Source organism: Sylvia atricapilla, chromosome 25 (genome assembly GCF_009819655.1).
Source record: "Sylvia atricapilla isolate bSylAtr1 chromosome 25, bSylAtr1.pri, whole genome shotgun sequence".
NCBI classification, from domain to species: Eukaryota; Metazoa; Chordata; class Aves; order Passeriformes; family Sylviidae; genus Sylvia; species Sylvia atricapilla.
In genome coordinates this window covers 1247500-1268527 of record NC_089164.1, presented here as the reverse complement: position 1 = coordinate 1268527, position 21028 = coordinate 1247500, and the positions used below count along the sequence as shown (strand labels likewise).

The window sequence follows — 21028 nt, the reverse complement described above, 5'->3', positions numbered from 1 at the left end:
ATGAAGGATATGTAAAGAGTCAAGTGATGCAGAGAAAACTTCTCAGTGCCCTGGAAGGACTTTGGCAGCTCCACAGCCCTGCTGAGCCTCACCCTGTTCCTAAACACGAGGGCACGAGTGACTCAAGGCTGGTCCTGAAGGAAAAGCATCCACACGGCGTCACTGATAAGATTCCTGTTGAGGTAAGGACGTTTATTTGACTCTGTGGGACTCTTGGGCACTTTCCTTTGCCCAAATTGCAGGCACAGCCTGCGTGCTGACAAATCAGCTATGGAAAATAACAGCTAGTTAATGCCTGGTGTTGCAGAGCACTCATTAAACCTCCACACGGCCTCAGAGCTCTGTTTGTTATCTCTGGTTTACAGAAAAGAGCTGGAGAAGGGAGCTGAGGTGTTCCCACAGCTGGCTGACCATTAACACCAGGAGACAGAAGGCAGCTCTCGAGCTTTAATAGTTCCCCAACATCTCCCTCAAGACTTTAATTAAAAATAATAGACAAGGGCACTGTGATCTTGGACCTGGTTTTGTGAACTCCTCTGTTGCACTCCTGTTTCAGGGAGCATTTGGGGCTCAGACAGCTGAAATGGCAGGGGTTATTCCACCCCATTTGGAGGAATTTTATTTGGAGCAAACCCGACGGCGGTTTTAGAGCTGGATGCAAAGTTTGATTTAAAATGCAGGCAGACATTTAATTGCACGTTTCCAAATGCTGCAATTTTCCAAACAGCAAGCTGACAATTTTTAGTTCCTCTTCTGCAGAGTTTCCTGGGCAGGGAGAGGTTCCTAGGGCTGGCCCATGGGTGGGTTCTGCAGTGAAATCAGCCCAACAGAGATGATTCAGCACTCGTGTGTCAGTCTGATTTCTCAGACACTCCCCCAGCTCCAGGCAGGCAGCAGAAAACTTCTCTCTCCTCCTTCAGCCCCTCCCGAGAGGAGAAGGGCAGACACAACTGTGGGGTCACAGAGGTTTCACACTGGGGGCCCCAGAGCTGGGCTGTTCTCCAGGAGAGAGGATGGGGACAGGAGACTGTCCCCAAAGTGTCACCGTGGCCCCCGCTGTGGCTGTGCTCAGGGAAAGGTGCTGATTTCAGATGTACAAGATGTTCCTGTTCTCAGGGCTCTCCCCACAAACTGCTCTTTTGATGGAAGTTTGCTCAGAACATTGGAATTAGGTTTGTCCTTCAGAAATTCCACTTATTACTGATTTTCTCCTCAGACTGCTCTTTCAGTCTATTGCATCTATGGAGCAGAGCTGTGTAATACTGGACACAAACATTTGTGAAGTCTACTTCATAATTTATATGTTTCAATGAGTAAAAAATTCTGGAGGGATGTAAAACTCTCTTTACAGCTGAGTGCTGATATCTCAGGTATCATATTTCATAGAATCCCATTCTGGTATTCAGAGTTCATCCCATCACTAGAAGGATGCCATTTTTGGGATAAATCCTTGACTGTGTCATTAAGGGCAGGAAAATCCCAGTTAAAAAGTATTGAAAAACAACCTAATAATAATTTTTAAAAAGGAAAGGAGTTGTATTTTAAAGCTATCCAGACTTTACATTTTTAATAATGGAGATGCTTTTTTGGTTGGGAAAGTTGAGGAGAGTAAGGAGAAAAATTTCTCTTGTTCTTTGTCAGGCCTGTAACAATATCAACTTTTACAACCACGAATTACAGGTGTATTTTTTTTTTTTTAACCAAAGAGATTTTATTTTCTAGGCAACAAAAGAAAACATCCAAGCAGTGATAGTGACACGTCTCCCTCCAATGGAACTGATTCTCTGTCAGCAGATTCCAAATGCAAACATGATCTAGCAAAGCTCAACACTCTGGATTAAATAAAGCTCACTTTTTCAAATACTGCAACTGAGAAATACCAGAAAGAAAGAAAAAAAAATAATGTTTTACACACTTAGAGAAATCCATCCAGGACACAAAGCTAAAATCTAAGGGTTTGCTCCCCAAAGGCAAGGCAGACAATAAATATGGATCTTCCACTTGTGTTTCAAAGACACCTCGTGCACCTCTCTGAGGTAGGTTATTGTGTCCATGTGGCAGATGGCAAAGGGGGAGGATCAGCTCCTTGTCCCAGGGAAAGCTGAGAGCTCTCCTGGGGCTTGCCAGTCCCTTGGTCTCCTTCCTAGCCAGTATTTCAGCTCAAGTAAGTTATAACACAGTGTAATCTTCAAGTTCCTTTGAACTGTCAGGTATTTCTGGAGGTTTTTAAGTATCAGCTTCTACAGGGTTGGGTTTAATGTTGGGTTTTGGGGGGGGTTTATCATCTTTTCCTAATGACAGGCTAAAAGCAGAGCGGGGTTTAACACTGGAAGCTAAGTGGCTTTCTATAGGGAACTCCCAACAGTGCTAATGTGTGTTTTAATACTGAATTAAAAACAAACCTGGTCCATAGTGCTCTGGGTGATTCTAGGCTGTTTCATTATTCATGCCTTAATTCAGCAAAGCACTTATGTAATTATGTTCTTTCTTCAGGAAAACCCTCCTGCATTTCCAGATCCAACTGGGAGCCTCTGCTGAGAGCTCCAAAGATGATTTTTGCAGAAAAGGTGGCGTTGCTGCACCAGTTTGGTTCAGGTGCCTGAGGGAACAGAGGCCTTTCAAACAGGGTTTTAGGTTGCACGTGGAAAGTGGGTTTGTTTCTGCCTCAGCCCAAAGAGGCACGTTCCTGTTCCCCAGCCTAAAAGTGCAAGGAAGGCCACTCAAAACAGCAACAGAAGAATGGCAGGCAAAGGATATTTAAAATTCAAGAAACAAGGATGTGTTGCAGGCATTTCAAAGGAAAAAAAAAAACCCAACAACATAAATCCCCTTCAGTAATATGCACCTTTACAGCACCTTTTAAAAGCCTTCAAAAGCACTTGCTGTTCACAACCCCACTGTGAGGTGAGGCGTTCCAATTAAACCAGTTTCACCTTCCCTGATTCTGAGCAGTCCAAAAGAGTGGGGGGCATTTTTCCCAGCTTATTTTGTTCTGAATATTCAGCTGCACCTTTCATTATCACGGTGAAAGACTCTGCTGCTGCTCCACAGCCAGCAGGTGACAAATCAAACACGTTAAGGCAGAGAGCAGATGGAATTTCAAGCCTCCCCTCTGGCTCTGGCCTTCAGAGGGCAAAACTCTGCCCCAGCAAAGAGTGAGAACTCAACCTTAAAGTGCTCATTTACAGTATTAGGAAACTGGAACAGCTCAGTGACACCACGGCCGTGACCGGCCCTGCTCAAGTAAAATATTCAATGTATGCAAATTGATGCAAATTGAGTCACATCCCTAACTAGTCACTTCCCTCTTGCAGGAATTTCCAATGCTACTATGAAGAAGAATCCCAAGTATTCCAGGAAACATGCTTATGCTCTGATGCAGTGTAAACACCAGGGGGTTGAGAGTTATTTGTCAAGCAGCTAAAAACTACCTACGGAGGATTAATAGGTTTTATTCAACACTTATCCATCTACTCATTAATTTAAAGGCTACCTTAAAGCTTAGAGGCCATTGCTTTCCCTAAAGTTCTCTGCACACAAACTACACAAAGTCTATTTCTGATGGTAAAGGGCAGCTCAGAGCTCCTCTTTGCTACTACAAATTGTAATTTGATATTGTACTTGATATTCCCATCACGAATCATGCACCACACGAGCAGTTTGCCCTCTGAGAGCTGCTCATACGTGCAAAGCCTAATTCTCAGTGTAAGTGATGCTGATGTGTGTGTTTCCCAAAGCCTCGGATTAACTGAATTACCCTGCAAATGTACATTCAGCACCTCAGAGGTGGATTTCACACCAGCGTTGGACGAGCCTGGTTGTGTCTGTCTGCTCAGATCACACACACACACAGCCTGAAGGTGATGAAATCAAGGTGTGGTGGCCACTGTCCACCAGCTGCCCAAGTGCCATCCCCTTATTCCCAACCCCCTATTCCCAAACCTGTGCGTTGGCCACCACGAAGTTAATTCGCTTTTCAAGCTCTGTGAACGGAATTTTTTTTATGATTACACAAACAGCTTATCTGAGGACTCCAGAATCTGATTCCGGAGCGCTGAGGTAGTCGATGGCACCCTCCTCCTCCTCCTCCTGGTGGCGGCTGAGCTTCACACCTCGCCGAAGTTGGTGTGTCCAGTCTCCTTGGCGTGTTCCCTGGCCTCCAGCTGCCCCGTCAGTCCCTTCTGGCACACCATGCAGCGCAGGGCGAAGCGATTCACGTCCGTGAACTGCCTCTTCCTGCGGGCTTCATCCGCCAGCTCCAGGGCTTGTGCCAGCACCACGTCATCGCTGCTGGGGAAAATGGTCTGAGGGGGAAGGTCCGAGCCGGGCAGGCGGCGTTCCAGGGGGTCGTAGTGGATCCCGTCGTAGATCAGCAGCACTCGCTTGCTGTAACCCGCGTCCTCCCCGAAGCGGTCGATGCGCACGGTCTGCGTGTCCACCACGCAGATCTCGCACTGGTAGAACTTGGAGAGGATGGACACCTCGATGGCTCCCCCCCAGGTCTCCTCCCTGCGGATCCAGTCACAGTATTCCCTGTTGGTTTTGCCCAGCACGGCCTCGCAGTAGGACTCGGGGTCGCTGGCCACGATCTGGGCGATGAGGTTGCGCATCTCCGGGGCGCAGCCGGGGTCGTACACGCCGCCCTCCACCACGTAGGACACGCTGGTGAACAGGCAGGAGTTGTCTGCTGGCACCACCCTCCTGGCCAGCACAGGCACGGCTTCCCTCACAGGCTGGGACATCGTTTTTTTGGCCACCACGGGAGAGTCAGGCTCGGGTTTGGAGGTGTCCTCTTCCACTATGAGAGTGTCACCTGCCAGAAAGGAGGAGGGACAGATCAGAGGCACATTAAGGGGGGATTTAAAGCTGCTGCTGCTCCTCAAACACAACAACACGGCTGTGCTGTCATTGCTGAGGATCGCAGAAGAGAATCACGGAATGGCTTGGGGTCTTAAACATCACCCAGTCCCAGCCCCGCCAAGGCAGGGACACCTTCCACCAGCCCAGGCTGCTCCAAGCCCCGTCCAACCCGGCCTCGGCCACCTCCGCCCGTTTTCCCCAGCTCGGGATCCCGCTGGGAAACAGCCTCAGCCAACAGCCGGCGGCACCACAACGGTCCCCGCGGGACTCACCTGGCGTGGCCCGATCCCTGTCCCCTCCAGCCCCTCCGGACCCCCGGGACGCAGCCAAAGCACCACCGGCACTTCCAGCGAGCAGGAAGCGCTGGCCAGCCGGCTGCTGTCACCTCCCCCGGCAGCAGGAACCGGCCCGACCGCCGGCTGATGAGGGGCGTGTGTGCCACGGCCTCTTTAATCAACGTAATTGCAGCCGCCGGGGCAGCAGAGCCCGCAAAGCGCCGCCCTCCTCACCCGAGTGGATGCCGAGCTCGCCGAGGCGCCGCTCGCCGTCGCTGAGGTCGAGGCTGCGCGGAGGGAAGCCGTGCAGGAGGCGCTGGGAGGGGGCGGGCACTCCGGTGAGCGCGGCCAGCGCGGCCTGCATGTCGCGGAGGCGGGAGTGCGGCGACAGCCCCGGCAGCGCGTGCGAGCCGCTCCGGGCCTTGCAGCGCAGCCGCAGCATCCTCGGGGCCGCCGCCGCACCGGCCGCCGCCGCTTCCGCTTCCGGCCCGCGCCCGCCCCGCTCTCGCGAGAACACGCGGCGTCTCCCCCTCCCCACAGCGGGCAGCCAATCAGAGCGCGGCCCCGCCGAGGGGGGTTAATTTGCATAGCGCGTGGCTCATTTGCATAGAGCCGGGCGCCGCGCCCGCGTCATTGGTACAACACGCTGGGTGTCTGATTTGCATAAAGGAGGTGGCCCCGCCCCATCTAATTTGCATGCATGCAACACGACACCGCCCGCCATCTCATTTGCATAACGCGAGGCGCTGCCCAGTTCCCGTCCCCTCCCTTCCCCGATGATTACCTCCTATTTAATTTGCATAGCCCGCCTGAATTTGCATAGAGGCGCGAGCTCCGCTCCCCTTTCACCACCGCCCATCTCATTTGCATGGCGCGCGCGCTCCCCTCCTGCTCCCCTCGCCCCGCCCACCGCCCCGATCTAATTTGCATACAACGCGCGGCGGCCCCGCCCACCCGCTCTCATTTGCATACAGAGCGCGGCGGCCCCGCCCACCCGCTCTCATTTGCATAGAGCGCGCGCCCCCGCGCGCGTGACGCGGGCCGCTTTTCCCGCCCCTCCGCGCCCCTTTTCCCGCGTGTCCGCTCCCCGGGACCCGGGATCCGTCCCCCGGTTCCGCCGCTCCGCCGCTCATTTGCATGCGATTTGCATGCGGCGGGGCGCGGAGCGGAGCCATGTCGGCGGCACCGCGGGGCAGGGCCGGAGAGAAGCAGTGCTGTGAGTAACCCCGTTCCCGGGGCGCGGAGAGGGGAGGATGCGCGCTCCGTGTCCGCGGGGAAGCGAAATAAATAGCGGCATGGGGAGAAGGCTGCGCGGGGAGAGAAGCGCGTTTGCCCCGAAACTCGCATCCATCCCGCGCTCCGAGCGCGGATCTCCGTCCCGCTCCCCGTCCCTGGCTGTCCCCTCCCCCTGTCCCGCTCGCCCCCGACCTCCCGAATGCTGCCTCCATCCCCATCCCGTGCTTTTCCCCCCAAATCCGCCTCTCCGCCGGCGCTTTCGGAGCTCGCTCGGGCCGTTTGCTGACAGAACGTGACCGTTTTGTTAAAAACATCTTTCGTTCGCCCTTGACGGCTCCTGCCCGGGCGGTAAATGCTTTTAACGCTAAAAGCCCCATTAGGCAGTGATGCTGCCGCTCCGCCTCATTAACAAACACCGGGGAGACCGCGGAATGGTCACAGCAGCTCATTAACCACAAGGACACCGCGCGAGCCCGTCCTGGGATGCTCGGAGGTGCTTTATCCACCGGGAGACGGGATGACGCTGGGCTGGGTCTCACTTTATGCTCTGCAGCGCCGCTGATGCTGTTTTGGGGAGGTTTCGGTTTGGGTTTTTTTATTTTTTTTTTTTTTCCTGTAGCATGGGCTTCCTACATGACCAACTCCCCGACGCTGATCGTGATGATCGGGCTGCCCGCGCGGGGCAAGACCTACATGTCCAAAAAGCTCACCCGCTACCTCAACTGGATCGGGGTGCCCACCAAAGGTGTGTGGGGACATCCCTGGCCCGTGCTGGGACTCCCCGTGCCGGTGCAATGCCCTCACATTCCCCTGTCCCCTGTGTGAAGTGTTTAATTTAGGGGTGTATCGGCGAGAGGCGGTGAAGTCCTACAAGTCCTACGACTTCTTCAGGCACGACAACAAAGAGGCCATGGAAATCCGCAAGTGAGTCCCTGCCGCGGGGCTGGACAGGCCCGTGGAGGGCTGGGGACACTGGAGTCCTGGCAGGCTGCGTGTTTGAGGAGCAGAAAGTAACCCTGAGTGCCCGTGGGAGGAAGGAGGAACGGCACAGCCCGTGCAGGGATCCTGCCAGGGATGGGCGTGGGAGTCTGGGGCTGGCACAAAGCTCGGGGGCAGCGAGGCTCAGGTCACACATGGAGGTGCCCCAAAATCTCTGGGGCTGTTAGAACGGTGGGAGGGAGGTGTTTGAATCCCTCCCTGCCGGCTCGGCTTTGCCCTGGGAATGCTTTCCATCAGCTGTGCCCAGCCCTATTTCTGTCCTGCAGACGCTGTGCCCTGGTGGCTCTGGAAGATGTGAAGTCTTATCTCCTGGAGGAGTGCGGGCAGATAGCTGTAAGATCCTCTGCACTAAAAATACTTTTACATCAGGGCAGTTCAAAGCTGCCCAGAGCGTTGGAGAACCTCATTTGGGGCTGGGGTTTAAAAGTCATGAGATAAACTCGCTCGATGCTCCTTCCTCATTTTCTGCCAGGTGTTTGATGCGACCAACACGACTCGGGAGCGACGGGACCTGATCTTAGATTTTGCGAAGGAAAATGCTTTCAAGGTAGAGCTTTAATTGTCTATTTTGCAGTCGCTGCCCCGAGGGCCATTGCGGCTCCCCCCGGCGCACAGGAGCTCTCGAGTTTTGACACTGAATCGTGTTTCTTTGCCTTCTCCCGAGGTGTTTTTCGTGGAGTCCGTGTGTGACGATCCCGAGGTCATCGCTGCCAATATCCTGGTGCGTGCTGCCCTTGGCGGGCTGCCGTGGGAGCTCGGCCTCTGGGGACAAGGTCACGGGCTGGGGGAGCTCCTTGGGGACCTCTGCAAACGCCTCCCTCTCGCCTTTCACCTGCGGAATGCGCGGCCGGGATTTGCAGGTTTATTAAAAGCCAGAGGTGCCGTTATGTGAGAAGGTGGAAATCAAACGGAGCCGGGCAATGGGGTGACCTTGGAGCGCTGTCCTGGCACGGGAGGGAGGGCAGAGCTCCGAGCCAGCCGTGTCCGTCAGGGCCAAGCACTTCAGTGCCTCCAGAGTCGCCTTTTGTTTCCTCTGTCAGGAGCAGGTTTTTCCTCAGGGCAGCGTTAAACAATGCGGATTTGTTTCAAAAGGGGTGGGGGGGAAATAATGTTATTCATCGGTGCTTTTGTTGCCTGTCTGTTGGGCAGGAGGTGAAAGTTTCCAGCCCCGACTACCCAGAGAGGCACCGGGAGAATGTGATGGACGATTTCCTCAAGAGGATCGAGTGCTACAAGGTCACCTACCAGCCTCTGGACCCGGATGCCAGTGACAAGTAAGATAATCCCTGAGGTTCATTTGTCCTTGGGCACTTGAGCCGCTTTGCTGTGTGGGGCTCAGGATGCTCCGACACCTCTGCTCTCCCCAGGTGTGACTGTGTGCAGGTGAACCACGGGTCCTAAGTGAGATTTGGAGGGTTTTTTCCTCTTGTGTGCTGCAGAATCACAGGATGGTTTGGGTTGGAAGGGATCTCACATCTCACCTCTAAAAGCCATGGCAGGGACACTTCCACTGTCCCAGGCTGCTCCAGGTCCTATCCAACCTGGCCCTGGGCATTTCCAGGGATCCAGGGGCAGCCACCCTGTGCCAGGGCCTCCCCACCCTCCCGGGGAGGGATTTTTAAGCACAGCAGTTCAGAGCCTGTCCTGCCTTTCCTCCAGGAGGAGCAGCCGGGTGCCACCCGCGGGTGCCTCCTTTTTAAAACCAGCCCTGTGGACATTCTTATTTTATGTCGACTCCAGAGACCTTTCCTTCATTAAAGTGATCAACGTGGGCCAGCGTTTCCTGGTGAACAGAGTGCAGGATTACATCCAGAGTAAGATTGTCTATTACCTGATGAACATCCACGTGCAGCCCCGCACCATCTACCTGTGCCGCCACGGCGAGAGCGAGTACAACCTGGTTGGCAGGATTGGGGGGGACTCTGGCCTGTCCCCCCGGGGAAAACAGGTACGTGGGGGGCTGTGGCTGTGCCCTGGGAGCCGGGGTGTCGCTGGTAGGGACACAGAAGGACGAGGCAGGCAGCAGAAAGGTGAGCAGGAAAGTTCTGTCTTTAGTTTTCTGACTCCGTCTTATAAAGCTTTGGTCAGAAGGCAGAAGATTGGTTTCACAGGTTGTCACCTCTTTGACCTCGTTGGTGAACATCACCATCGATCATCTCTCTCCTCCCAGAGGAGGAATATGTGAACCAAATAGATAAGGTCTAAAAATACACGTAGTTTTCTTGAAGCTGTGTGAGAATAAAATGCAAGCAGTGAAAAGCAGGCAGACTTGGGGTGACCCTGGGGTCGATCCCTTGGAGTGGCTGCCTGGAGCAGAGACTAGATAACATGAAGAAAATAAGAGCAGGTTTTTTTTTAAAGCCTTCAATAAGCACACCTTGGGCAGGCAGGAGCCTCCCAGAGGCTACACCCAAAACAAACAATGGTCACGAGTTCTTCCGACTGAAATGAGTTTGGTCCATTTGCTTATCAGGGCTTAATTCTCCAATTCCAGCTTCAGGAAATGAAGTCTCGTTCCCCCAGCTCACTCCCCCACAATTCACTTTCATTTATACTTTTCTGAGGCTCTAGGGTGCCCTTGAGTTCCAGGCCCAGAGGGATTGTTTTATCTGCCCAAGGTATGAAGACAGTATGAAGTAGTTAGACAGTATAAAATAATTAGACAATATAAAACAGTTAGACAGTATAAAGTAGTTAGACATTATAAAATATTTAGACAGTATAAAATAGTGGGACAATATAAAAGACTAAGACAGTATAAAGTAATTAAACAGTATAAAAGAATTAGACAGTATAAAATAGTATAAAATAATTCACACTTTATATGGAGGTCGTTGTTAGGCTCCAATGCAGTACAGGATTTGGAAATTAGAAAGGTTAAAATCTGAAGGCATCAGGGCTCTGTGTCCCCACAGCCTCGATGCTCTGGGCAGCTGCAGCCTCTCCTGCCCCCTGGATGCCTCAGGATTTTATATTTCCCATCTATTCCATCTTTTATAGTTTCCATCTATTTGTAATCCTGCAGTTCTTTAGTGTGGAACTCCAAACTCCACACACAGTGAGCTGCTCTTCTCCCATTTTGACACACCAGTTCCTCTCCAGGCCTGGGAATCAAAGACACCTCACTGCCTCAGGCCCTGAGAAATTTAAACAAAAGTGAGTTGGGGGGGAGCAAATTTGGGGTGAATTAATCCATTACCTAAAGCTATAATTGGAAGATTAACCCCCCAATATGCAAATAAACCAAACTTATAAAAGTGTGAAAACCCATGACCATTGTTCATTTTTGGGTGTATCCCCTTGGAGGGTCTGCCCAAAATTTACCTGAAGGTCCTTCAATAAATATAAATGAAGTGATTTTTATTCCCTTAATTTGATCTGCCGTGTGTTTTTAGGGAGCCCAAAAAGGCATCACCCCCCCATAACCTCCCCAGGGCTTTTCTCCACAGTTCTCCCAGGCTCTGAAGAAGTTCATTGAGGAGCAGGAGATCGTGGACCTGAAGGTGTGGACGAGCCAGCTGAAGAGGACAATCCAGACAGCCGAGTCCCTGGGGGTGCTCTACGAGCAGTGGAAGATCCTCAACGAGATCGATGCTGTGAGTGAGAGGCTGCCTCAAAACCTCACCTTTTCTAGGTGGGGAATGATGTTTAAACTGAATTAATCACCCTAAACCCAGCAGTGGAAGATCCTCAATGAGATGGATGCTGTGAGTGAGAGGCTGCCTCAAAACCTCAGCTGAGAAATGATGTTTAATCTGAATTAATCACCCTAATCCTAGCTGTTTTCTGTTGATTTATAGCCATGGTTTTTATATCACGGATTTCAGCCGTGCAGGATGAGCTTTGGGGTGGTTTGGTACAGGGCTGACAGTGTTCAGAGCTGCCAGGTCTTGCTGGGGACACTGCAGCTGGTGTGGAGGAGGAAAAGAACCCTGGAGCTCCCAGCCATCTGTGCCACCCTCGTGGCTGGGCAAAGGTTGCTGCTCCCACTCTGCTCCTCTCAGGAAATTGCAGGGTGGTTGCTGGGGAAGCGAGGGCTCATTTTTCATCCCTGGCAAACACCAGGGATGTTATCCCTCTTGGTTTGGAGCTAAAAACCCAGCCCAGCCTCTTCAAACCACCCTGGCACTGCACTGGGAGGCCAAGGCTGGGTCAGATACAACACCCTGAAATTTCCATGCCATAAAGGGAGCCCCTGATCTCAGCCTGTGCTTTTTTTTTTTCCTTCCCTGCCTGTGGTGTCGTTGGCCCTCTGATGAAATGAGGTTTGTGGTGAGCAGTTTTTTCCTTCCCTCAGGGGGTCTGTGAAGAAATGACCTACGCAGAAATTGAAGCCAAGTACCCCGAGGAGTTTGCCATGAGGGATCAGGAGAAATATCTTTATCGTTACCCTGGAGGGGAGGTGAGGACCCTAAAAAAGAAAATGGAGGGGAGGTGAGGACCCTAAAAAAGAAAATACACAGTGCAGTGAAAAAAAAAACAACACTTATAGGTGGGATTGGAGTTGAAACTGACTCGATTTTCAGTTATTCTGCCCGTCTTTGCACGCAGACTGAGAACATCAGGATCCCCACTTCTCTTTTGGGGGAAATGTTTTTGGATTTCCCTCTCTGGGGTGTGCAGATGATGCTCTTCAGTCCATTGATTTGGCCACTTGCTGGGTGCTGCCCTCAGACACCGAGGGGCTTCTGCCTGAATTGTCACTGAGAAACCATCTGGGGAACAAAATTACCCTGGGTGTGACCCGGAGTCGTTTCTGGGTTTACTTCCCACCCTGTTGAAATGAATCATTGACTGTTTTATTTGGGTTTTTTCCTGACTGCTCTCACTGAGTTACCAGTAATCTGAACCCTCCCACAGTCTGAGGCTTCTGACCCTGAATTTCACTTTCTGTTCTTGGCTTTTTTTTGGGGGGGAGGAGGAGTGTTTTATTTACTATTTTTACCACCTCACCCATAACCTCCTCGTTTCTAACTGATATTTCCCTGAGCGTGAGGCTGCTAATTGCCACCTCTGCTTTCCCCTGTGTTTACACAACCCCTTGGCCAATTCCTGTTTGGTTTTCCAGTCCTACCAGGACCTGGTGCAGCGCCTGGAGCCAGTAATTATGGAGCTGGAGAGGCAAGGAAACGTCCTGGTCATCTCCCACCAGGCAGTGATGAGGTGCCTCCTGGCTTATTTCCTTGACAAGAGTGCAGGTACAAAAATAAAGGGATGATGCTGGGGCTGGCTCCTCTCCCTGCTTCCCCTCGTGGGGGTTTTTTGGGAGGGTGGTTTGTAATGACTGGGTGGGTTTTGTGTGGTTTTTTTTGTTTGTTTTGGGATTTTTGGGTTTGGGGTTTTTTTTTTTGTTTTTTTTTGGGGGGGGCTTTTTTGTTCCTTTTTTAATGAGGGAAGAGCTGTTTAAAAAAGAAGGAAAGGAGTTGTTTCAGCAGTGCTTTAACCCTTGCACTGCAGCAGTGCCAGGAGCTCCCCAGGGATGTGCTGCTGCTTTTCTGCCCAGATGTTGTTCCTGGAGCTGCTTTCAGCTTACAGGATGTGTAGGGGATTGGTTTTCAATGTGAAGGAAAAGTTTCCTGATGAATTAAAGAGCCTGGAAGGGTTGGCAGGAGTGCTCCAGCCCAGGGAAATGCTGGTTTCCTGCACAGCCCACACACAGCTGGAAGGCTCCAGTCTGCTGCAAGCTCCAGTGAGTGGCACTAGAGCTTCATAAAACTTTCACTGAAGTTCATAAACTTCGAACAGACTTCAACTTGTAAACAGAGCTCTGAATAAACCTCCCTTGGGCCTGTGGCAGCTGTTGCTCAGGTGCTTTCCCAGCCTCGTGCCACTGGGGAGGTTTCCTCTGGCTCTTCCTGTGCTTTGGGAGCGGAAAGGATGGAATTATTTGGGTTGGAAAAACCCTTTGGGAGGGTTGAGTCCAGCCCTGAACCCAGCACTGCCAAGTGTTTGGGGGCTCTGAGCCACCCTGGGCTCCTCTTTCATTTCCAGCTCCTGCAGTTTGATTTTCTGTGTCTCCCTGCTGTCAGGAGGGGATGTCTGGGTGCCATCCACAGGACAATTTCCGTTCAATTTGGGTCGAAGGGACCCTTCAAAGGGTTCAGTCCAACCTTTCTGTGGTGGGGACAGGGGCTGTGCCATCCCAGGTGACCCCCTCACCCTTTCTCTGTCCCAGATGAGCTGCCCTACCTGCGCTGTCCCCTCCACACCATTCTCAAGCTCACACCCGTCGCCTACGGTAAAAAACTGCTTTATTTGAATTCTTGATCTCAATTCCCATCCTGGTTTGGGTGTGGGGGTGTTGTGGGCAGGTTTGTGTCCACGTGTGGCAGCACCTGGCCGTGCTCTAAAAGCTTCTGATAAGACATGAAGAGGTTGTTTGCTGGTTAACATAACAAAAATTAACCTGGAGAAGGGTTCTGGAGGGTTGGGGGTGTTGGGGAGCAGATGTTGGAGGTGCAGGGTCCTTTTTCTGGCCTCTCTTTTAAACAACTGGATTTTCCCTGTGGGTGTGGCAGGCTGTGCCTCCAAACTTGGGCTGCAGTCAGTTCAAACTGGCTTTTCTGTGCAGCCCAGATAAGGCAGGGCTGGCCTCTCACACTTCTGTGAGAAATGTAAAATTCTTTTTGTGGGGTGAACTGTGGATTTACCAGCTGGGCTGTTTCTTTATAAATCAGACATTTATTCCTGTTCACTTTCTCTGCTGGGTTTATTTATTGTTTTTTTCTAACAAATTACTCATTTAAACTTCTCTTGCTCTGGGGTGAAGGCTGCAAAGTGGAGACAATTACCCTGAATGTGGAGGCAGTGAACACCCACCGGGACAAACCCTCCCTGAACTCAGTAAGTTTGGCTGCATCCCTCTGGCTTCACCTTTCCCAAAATAAGTCACAAACCCTCTGAAACACTTGCTAAAACTGCCTGGTGCCTTTCAGTGAGCAGAAGGATTGTCTTCAGAAATAACCCCCAGAAGCAGAATGAATTCCCAGGCCTGGGGAGGATATTTTTATATTTTTTATATTTTTGTATTTTTATATTTTTATGTTTTTTTTCAGAGCTGTTGTGGGGAGCAGAATGGGCAAATTTAGGGCACAGGTTTTTAAACTCCAGGTCTGGTTCTCAGTTTTCCATGCAGTGTTTGTTGCTGATACTTACTGGTAATTTCCAAAAAGACTTGGCAAAAGGGTTGAAGTGGATTTTTCTCTTTGTCTTGATGAGTTTTCTCCTTCTGAAACCCTCTCTCTGCCATTATTTAAATGACTGTTGGCCATCCACCTTGTGACCACGTCCTAAATCTGGGAGAATTGCTGAGCTTTGAGCTCCTGTTTTGCCAAGGGACTCTCAGGGAAAACTCCAGTGATTGCCTCTAATTAATTCCCCCACTTGGAGAGCACAAACCAGCTCTGCTCTGCTGCCTCACAGGAGATCTGAATCCTTCTGATTTTAGGTGGTTTTTGGTACATTCAGGTTTTTTGTTGTATTTTATGAAGAGCTCTTGGGCTGGGATCTGGTTGTTCTTTTGTGCCCAGGGACTGGGGGAACTGGGAACCTGCAGCTGTGGCTGGAGGCTTTGTGGAGCTGTCAAATGCCAAACTGAGGATGTTGGCCATGGTTTGTTTGCATCCTCGTGGTTTCCAGCATGTCCCTCCTCGTGGAAAGGGGTTGGCTTAGGGAATGTTGAAAGGTTCCTGCGCCTCAAACCACTCTGGGATTTGTCACTTTTCTCACTTCTCTGTGATCCCTGCATGGAAATCACTGCTGCCCTCTTGGAGGCTCTTTCTGTTCTTTGCTTTGCTTGGGGAACACCGCTGCTTTGGGGCAGAAGGAGCAGGAAGGAGGGAGAGTTTTCTCTTTGCTTCTTTCTTTTTTTCCCTCCAAATTGATTGTGGAGAGAGGAAAAAAAAAAAAAAAAAACCAAAACCCTAAACCAAACCCAAACAGAGCCACCTAAGCAAAACAAAAATCCCAAAGGGAAGTAAAACTGCTGAAAAATCACTTTGCAGTTGGGTCCAGGATGGAAGAAGCCGTTTCCCAAGGCACAGCCCAGTGCAGGGACATTCAGGGTGGGCTGCTGGAGGTGCTTGACGTGGCTTTAAACTCTGGTTCCCCCCCTTTTTTCATTCCTGGCCGTCCCCTCTGTGTGGGATCAGCAGGAGGGCCTCCCCAGCAGGCAGAGCCCTGTGAGGATGAGGAGGAACAGCTTCACCCCACGGGCCAGCGCCGACACCGTCAAGCGCCCACGGCACCACAGCCTGGGCAGCAAACCCCTGCACCTGCCGGGGCCTCTCCCAGCCCTGGAAGCTCGAGGGCCTTTCCCATCCCTGGAAGCTGCAGAAGGGGCTGAGCAGCCACAGCTGGAGGTCACTGTCCAGGTGGTACCTTCCCCCTGCTCCCCGTCCCCACCGTCAGCCCCAGTGCTCTCTGAAAGGCAGGACCCTGAGCAGGGGGTGGCTCCCTTTTTTAAGGGGAAAAAAACCCCAAAACAACGGAAAAAAGCCTCAAAACCAGCCCCAAAGCATAAAAATCCCACCTCCCATCCAGCTGGAATTCTGGTGCCAGTCTTCCAGAATCAGGCTCCTCACAGGCAGGTTTCCATCAGTGGGTTTTGGCACGGGGGTTCATTCTGGGTAGGGTTTTGCTTCTGGGCTAAAACCTGACTGGAGAAGTTCCCAATAGCCTCTTTGTCCCAGTTTTTTCACTGCAGCCAAGGGATGTCCCTGCCTCCCATCACCTGCTGCCACACAGACCTGTCCTGGGCTGACACGGAATTTTGGGGCTGCTTCACTCCTGTCCCCTCGTTTGCTTTGCTGCTTTTCCTGTCTCAGTCTCCTTTAAGATGCACTGTGAGCCCTGCTGTGCTTCTCTGTTTCCTTTGCAGCCTCCAGAGGGAAATGCTTGCCTCTGAGTCCCACTGCAGGCAGCTTTGGGTGTGCTCTCTTTGGGCTTAGTAAGTGGCATTTCTCTTGATTCGTGTTGCATGGAAAAAAAAAAAACCAAAAAAACACTCTGGGCAAAGACAAACCCACGGAGCAGAAGGAATTTTTGCTGGATAAAAAACCAGATTTTTGGGGGGCATCAGTGGGGGTTGAGGCTGCTGATCCAGGGGCTCCAGCTGGGCTTTGCTGGTGCTGGCTGCTGCAGGTTGTGTTTGGTCCCTGGATCAGGACGTGGGATGGCTCCACACTGGTGCTGAGCAGGGCAGGGTCCCAGCTGTGCCCAGGACAAGGCTGTGGTGGCCTTGCTGCTCCCAGGGGTTTCTCAGGAGTCACTGGATCATGGATTTATTGTGGATTTTCACTGCCTCAGTGTGTTCCTGGTGTGTGTTTGACCCTGAGTGAGGCACAGGAAGGAGTTTTATCAAAGCCCTAAGTGTTGGCACGCCAGATGGTCGCTGTTGATGGTTCTGGAGGTGTCACTGCCCATGGAGATGGTCAATAAAAGGGAGCAGCCCTGAGTAACCAGCCTGCCTCCTCACTCCTGAGCTTCTCCACCTCTCTGAGCTTGTGTGGGCTCAGGCTGGGAAGGGAAAACCCTTTTGGGGGCTTGGCAGGAGGCTGAAGGGCGATGTAAAGAGTGAAACGTGGATAGAAGGGATGAAGTGAAGGCTCAGGGGGTTCCTGCCATGGGATCCATGGAGCTGGATTCACCTCTCCATGTGCTCAGCTGTCTCCTGCTTTTCCCTCTCCTGCTGTGACCTCTCCTGTTTCTCTTTTCCCTGCAGAGAATGGCCACTTTAGCAGTGTGGGGGCTCCTCTCTCCGTGGATCCAGCCGGGAATTCCAGGGCCGGGAGGAGCAGCTGCCACTGGAGCATCCCTGGAGCCACTCCTCGCCTTCAACTGTGATTTTAGAGCCTGTCTGTGTCTTTTCTTTTCCAAAAGCTGGGCTGTGTGTCCACGGGGCTGGAGAAGATGGGTTGTGGAGATTTATTTTTTTTTTCCCCAGCTGCTTTTAAGGCTCCTAAGCCAACGCACCCCCGGGTGTTGAAACTGTCCCACGTCTTTCCTCCTGGCCAGGTGCCAAAATTAACCAGAGTGGGAGGACAAAATAATCATGTTTTTACTCAGTGAGGCAGCTTTTCTTTGGAAGAGGCATTTCCAGGCCAAATCCTTGAGCTTTTATTTCTCCATTGCCATTTCCAAGTAATTTCCAAGTGATACCCAAATTCAAACTGAATTTTTTTTATTTTCCCCTGTAGTTCAGCCATCCAGGGAGCTCCAGGGTGGGTTTGAGTTTCCCCCCCGTGGGTGCTGATGGGAATCCTCCAGTCTGAGCCAGTTCCTTTGCCCTGGGGATGTTTTTTGCTTGGATGTGACAAGGATGTGACAAGGTCAGCACATCCATCCCCGGGGCTGCGTCCTGGGAGGGACAGATGGCAACAAACCCTCCTGGCCCTCTCTGGGAGCAGCACACCTCCCAGTGCTTCAAATCCCACCTCAAACCCTATTTTAGCTAGTTTAGCTTCTCAACCCATCTTCACTTCATCCTCTCACTCATTTTTCCTGCGTTTTAGGGGCGTTTTATCCATTTCACCCCCCAAAAATGGAGCGTGGCTGGGACCAGCGGGGCTCCTGGGCAGGGTTTGCAGGAAGCACAAGGTTTTTTTACCAGTTTTCTTTGAAAAGCACCAAATTTGAGGCCCACAACAAGCTTTGAACTCGCCTATGAATAAGCTGTGAATGTTGCCAGTGCTGCCTTTCATAGTTTTTAAGCTGCTGTAGAGTTTAGAGCACGGGTGGTGCAGCTCTGTGTGGCCGTGTCTTAACTTAAACCCTTCCCTTAAATCCCCAAATTTTCTCTCCCACAAATCTTAACCAAGCTGCTCTTGCAGTAAGAGCAAGAGCCTGAGGTTGGGGGGAGAAAAGGAACATTTGGGTGCAGAGCAGGAGGCTGTGCTGGACCTGCTGTTCCCAGGATTTACCTGAGCAATTCTGAGCCCCAGGAGCTGCTGGTTTTAAATGTGTAAATAAATGCTGGATGTTCTCACAGCAGGGGAACTGTGCCCTGGCTGAGGAGGAGCTCAGCAGCCCCAGAGCTTGGGGATTACCTGGGTATTTTGAGCTCAGATTTGGTTTTGTTTTAAACACTCCCAGAGCTGCAATTTGATAAAGCTGAGATAGAGAGGACCAAGGCATTAATCTGGACCCCTCAGGATTTCTGAGGAGCAGAAAAATGTGATCTAAAGCGATTGTGCTGCAGAAGGGTGAAATTCAGCGGTGAAAAATTGAGTTTTAATTAGTTTTTCTCCTCAGGATTTCCCCCAAGTCTGATCTTGGGTTTTAAATGCTTTTGGGCTTAGAAATAAACCATGAAGAAAAAAAAAATTACTGTTGAGGGAAGAGATTTAGAGCCTGTCCATGGCAGTCCTCACACTCCAGAAGGCTCTGAACGCACAAACCCGTCCTTGTCAGGCTGCCCTGACCAAAATCCCCTCCTGCTCTGTGGAAAAGGAGTGGCAGATGTACTGTAGGATGTTCACGCACAAAAACGCTGGGATAAACTTGTTCCTTGTGTTCATATCACTGAGCAGTAAATGATTGTAAGGAGACAAAAAAAAAAAAATCTATATTTTTACCTGCTGGGATTTGTGAACGTGTTGATGCTCGTGACTTTTTAGTTTTTAAATCGTTGAAAATTAAGTGGTTTTTTTTTTTCAGTTTGGATCAGTGGCTGGAGTTGGAGGGAGTCTCTTTTGGGGGCTGTGGGATGGAATTTCCTCCTCCTCTGCAGCATTTGTGCCTCAGTGCTTTAATCCAAGCTTTTCCCTCCTACGTTTTAGCCTTGGAAAGGTTGAAAGCAAACAGGTCTGGGGCGGAGCAGCAGCAGATTTTGGGAGCAGATCTTTGCCCTGAGGGTCCTGCTGAGCCCTCGGGGGGTCACAGGGCTGGGATGGTGCCAGTGGGCATCTCCTGGCAGCTCCCTGTGCCAGGGATTTCCTAGAAACCACCTGATTGCCTTGGCACTGGGCCTGCAAACACTCCAGGGCAAACAAACGTTGCACAACAAGGGTTTTTTGGGGTTTTTTTTTTGAGATGTTTTTGGTGGAGCAGCTCAGCAGCAGCCGGTGCTGTCGGGGGGGTCAGTGTGGTGGGCTGGACTTGGAGCTGGATTTGGAGCTGGATTTGGAGGTTTGGGTGTGAGCCTGGCACCTTCCTGAGCTTTTCCCCAGGATGGGGGGTTTCTGTCACCCCCAGGCTTTCTGTGCCTCTGTTCCAAGCAGCAAAAGCTGCTGGTGGTGGCTGCTGTCACCTCCAGCGGGACCTGCCTGTCACCTGTGTGTCTCCACAGAGAAAAAGGAGCACTTGGGCTAGAACTAAAACTAAAACTGCTCCATCTCTGGGGGGAAAAAACCCAAAAACACCCTGAAAAATGGTGGAGAAGAGTTAAAGGCAGCCTGGCTGGCTGATGTGTGTACACTGGCGGTGGTGACCTCAGAGGTGTCACCAGGTGTCCCCTTCCCGGCAGCTCAGGTGGTGACAGGGAAGAGCCTGGCCTGGCTGCCAGGGAGCAGCTGAGGGAGGACAGGCAGCAGCAGCAGCGTGGCCAGAGCCCCCTGCCCTGGGGGATGTCCCCAAAGCTCACCCCGTGCCCCTCTGAGGGGCTGTGGGTGAGCAGTGCCAGTGCCACCCCGCTGTCCCCACGCTGTCCCCTCGCTGTCCTGGGCTCTGTCTGGAGGGTTTGGGGAGAGGGATCTTCCCCAGCTGCTTCTGAACTTTTCTGCTCTGCTGCCTTCTAAGTGTTTGGGGGTTTTTTTGGTGGTTTTTTTTAGGTTTAAAACGCTGCAGTGTCTCAGTGCTGTGTGTTGTGTGCTCTTGTGCACTTGAGCATAAATATCTGTCAGTGTTTATTTACAATAAAGAGACCATAAAAAAAAAAACCCCACGCAGATGGTTTCCTCTGTTCTTTTCCATTGTTTGCTCTGACTGTGCCCTGTGTGCTGGTTTTCTGAGGAGGTGAGGGGCTCGGGGAGTCACTGGGATGTGTTTGGAGAAGAGGGGCTGCAGGGGTGGGCAGGGGTCCTCTGCTTTGGGAATTTGAGTTGAAAAGGGGGGGAATTAAACCCTGCTGCTGCTCCCTTTCCTTCCTCAGTTTTTAAGGATGTTTTTTACTGGAGTTCAGGACCTCAGGGTTTCCATGGAACTGAGCACTAAGGGTCTTTTCCCAGCAAACCATTGTGGAATTTTCTGTGTGCAGCTCCCAGCGATGCTCGGGGTCCTCCTGTGCTGTTTCCCTGGTGGGGCTCCTGAAGAAACCCCTCGTGGAGTGCTGGCCTTGGCTTTGTGGGGTGACAGGGGCTGAGCTGAGGGTGCCCCAGGCTGAAGCAGCTCTGCTGAGGACACCCCTCAGTGTGCCTGAGCTCCCAGTGGAGCAGCTCAGGAAGGATTATTGCAAAGCCTTGGCACCTCCACAGATAAAAACCAAACAATTTCAACATCTGGGTTGCATTCAGCTTTGTAGTGTTTTGCCCTGGGGGTGGAATAAACTCTTTCCTGAATGATTTATGGGTAATGGGCCAGCTCTGGTTTCTGCAGAACTGGAGTTTCTCTCCGTGGGGCCAGATGTGAGCATGTGAGTGGTATAAAACTCCTCCTTTTGCTGGGGCTGGAGCCTGGGGGGGCTGGAGGAGAGCACTCCCTGCTTCATCCTGCAAGTGCTGACC

General features: G+C 51.7%; 2 protein-coding genes and 1 long non-coding RNA gene across 6 annotated transcripts; 2 read left to right on the top strand and 1 right to left on the bottom strand.

Annotated features, from left to right (window-relative positions):
• The first annotated feature begins 67 nt into the window (after nt 1-67).
• LOC136371591 (uncharacterized) lies at nt 68-500 on the top strand. Its single transcript, XR_010745368.1, has 2 exons — nt 68-182; nt 366-500. It is a non-coding gene; the product is annotated as an uncharacterized lncRNA (long non-coding RNA).
• Nucleotides 501-1685: 1185 nt separating this feature from the next.
• On the bottom strand, nt 1686-5652 carry YOD1 (YOD1 deubiquitinase). The gene is made up of 2 exons (XM_066335765.1): nt 5370-5652; nt 1686-4813 (listed from the first exon to the last, which is right to left on the bottom strand). Exons 1-2 carry the CDS (start codon nt 5575-5577, stop codon nt 4107-4109), a joined length of 915 nt encoding a protein of 304 aa, XP_066191862.1. The 5' UTR covers nt 5578-5652; the 3' UTR covers nt 1686-4106.
• A 656-nt stretch (nt 5653-6308) lies between these two features.
• On the top strand, nt 6309-20245 carry PFKFB2 (6-phosphofructo-2-kinase/fructose-2,6-biphosphatase 2). 4 transcript variants are annotated; one of them, XM_066335778.1, is made up of 16 exons: nt 6309-6351; nt 6991-7116; nt 7199-7295; nt 7637-7703; nt 7843-7917; nt 8035-8091; nt 8520-8644; nt 9111-9318; nt 10820-10966; nt 11668-11772; nt 12439-12568; nt 13546-13608; nt 14140-14213; nt 15524-15742; nt 16249-16317; nt 17092-17164. In XM_066335778.1, exons 1-15 carry the CDS (start codon nt 6309-6311, stop codon nt 16273-16275), a joined length of 1563 nt encoding a protein of 520 aa, XP_066191875.1. In that variant the 3' UTR covers nt 16276-16317; nt 17092-17164. The 4 variants fall into 4 exon arrangements, with proteins under 4 accessions (XP_066191875.1, XP_066191873.1, XP_066191872.1 ...); XM_066335776.1 differs by lacking the exon at nt 6309-6351 and having other exon boundaries at nt 6628-7116; nt 15521-15742; XM_066335775.1 differs by lacking the exons at nt 6309-6351; nt 15524-15742; nt 16249-16317 and having other exon boundaries at nt 6631-7116; nt 17092-18948.
• The last annotated feature ends 783 nt before the right edge of the window (nt 20246-21028 follow it).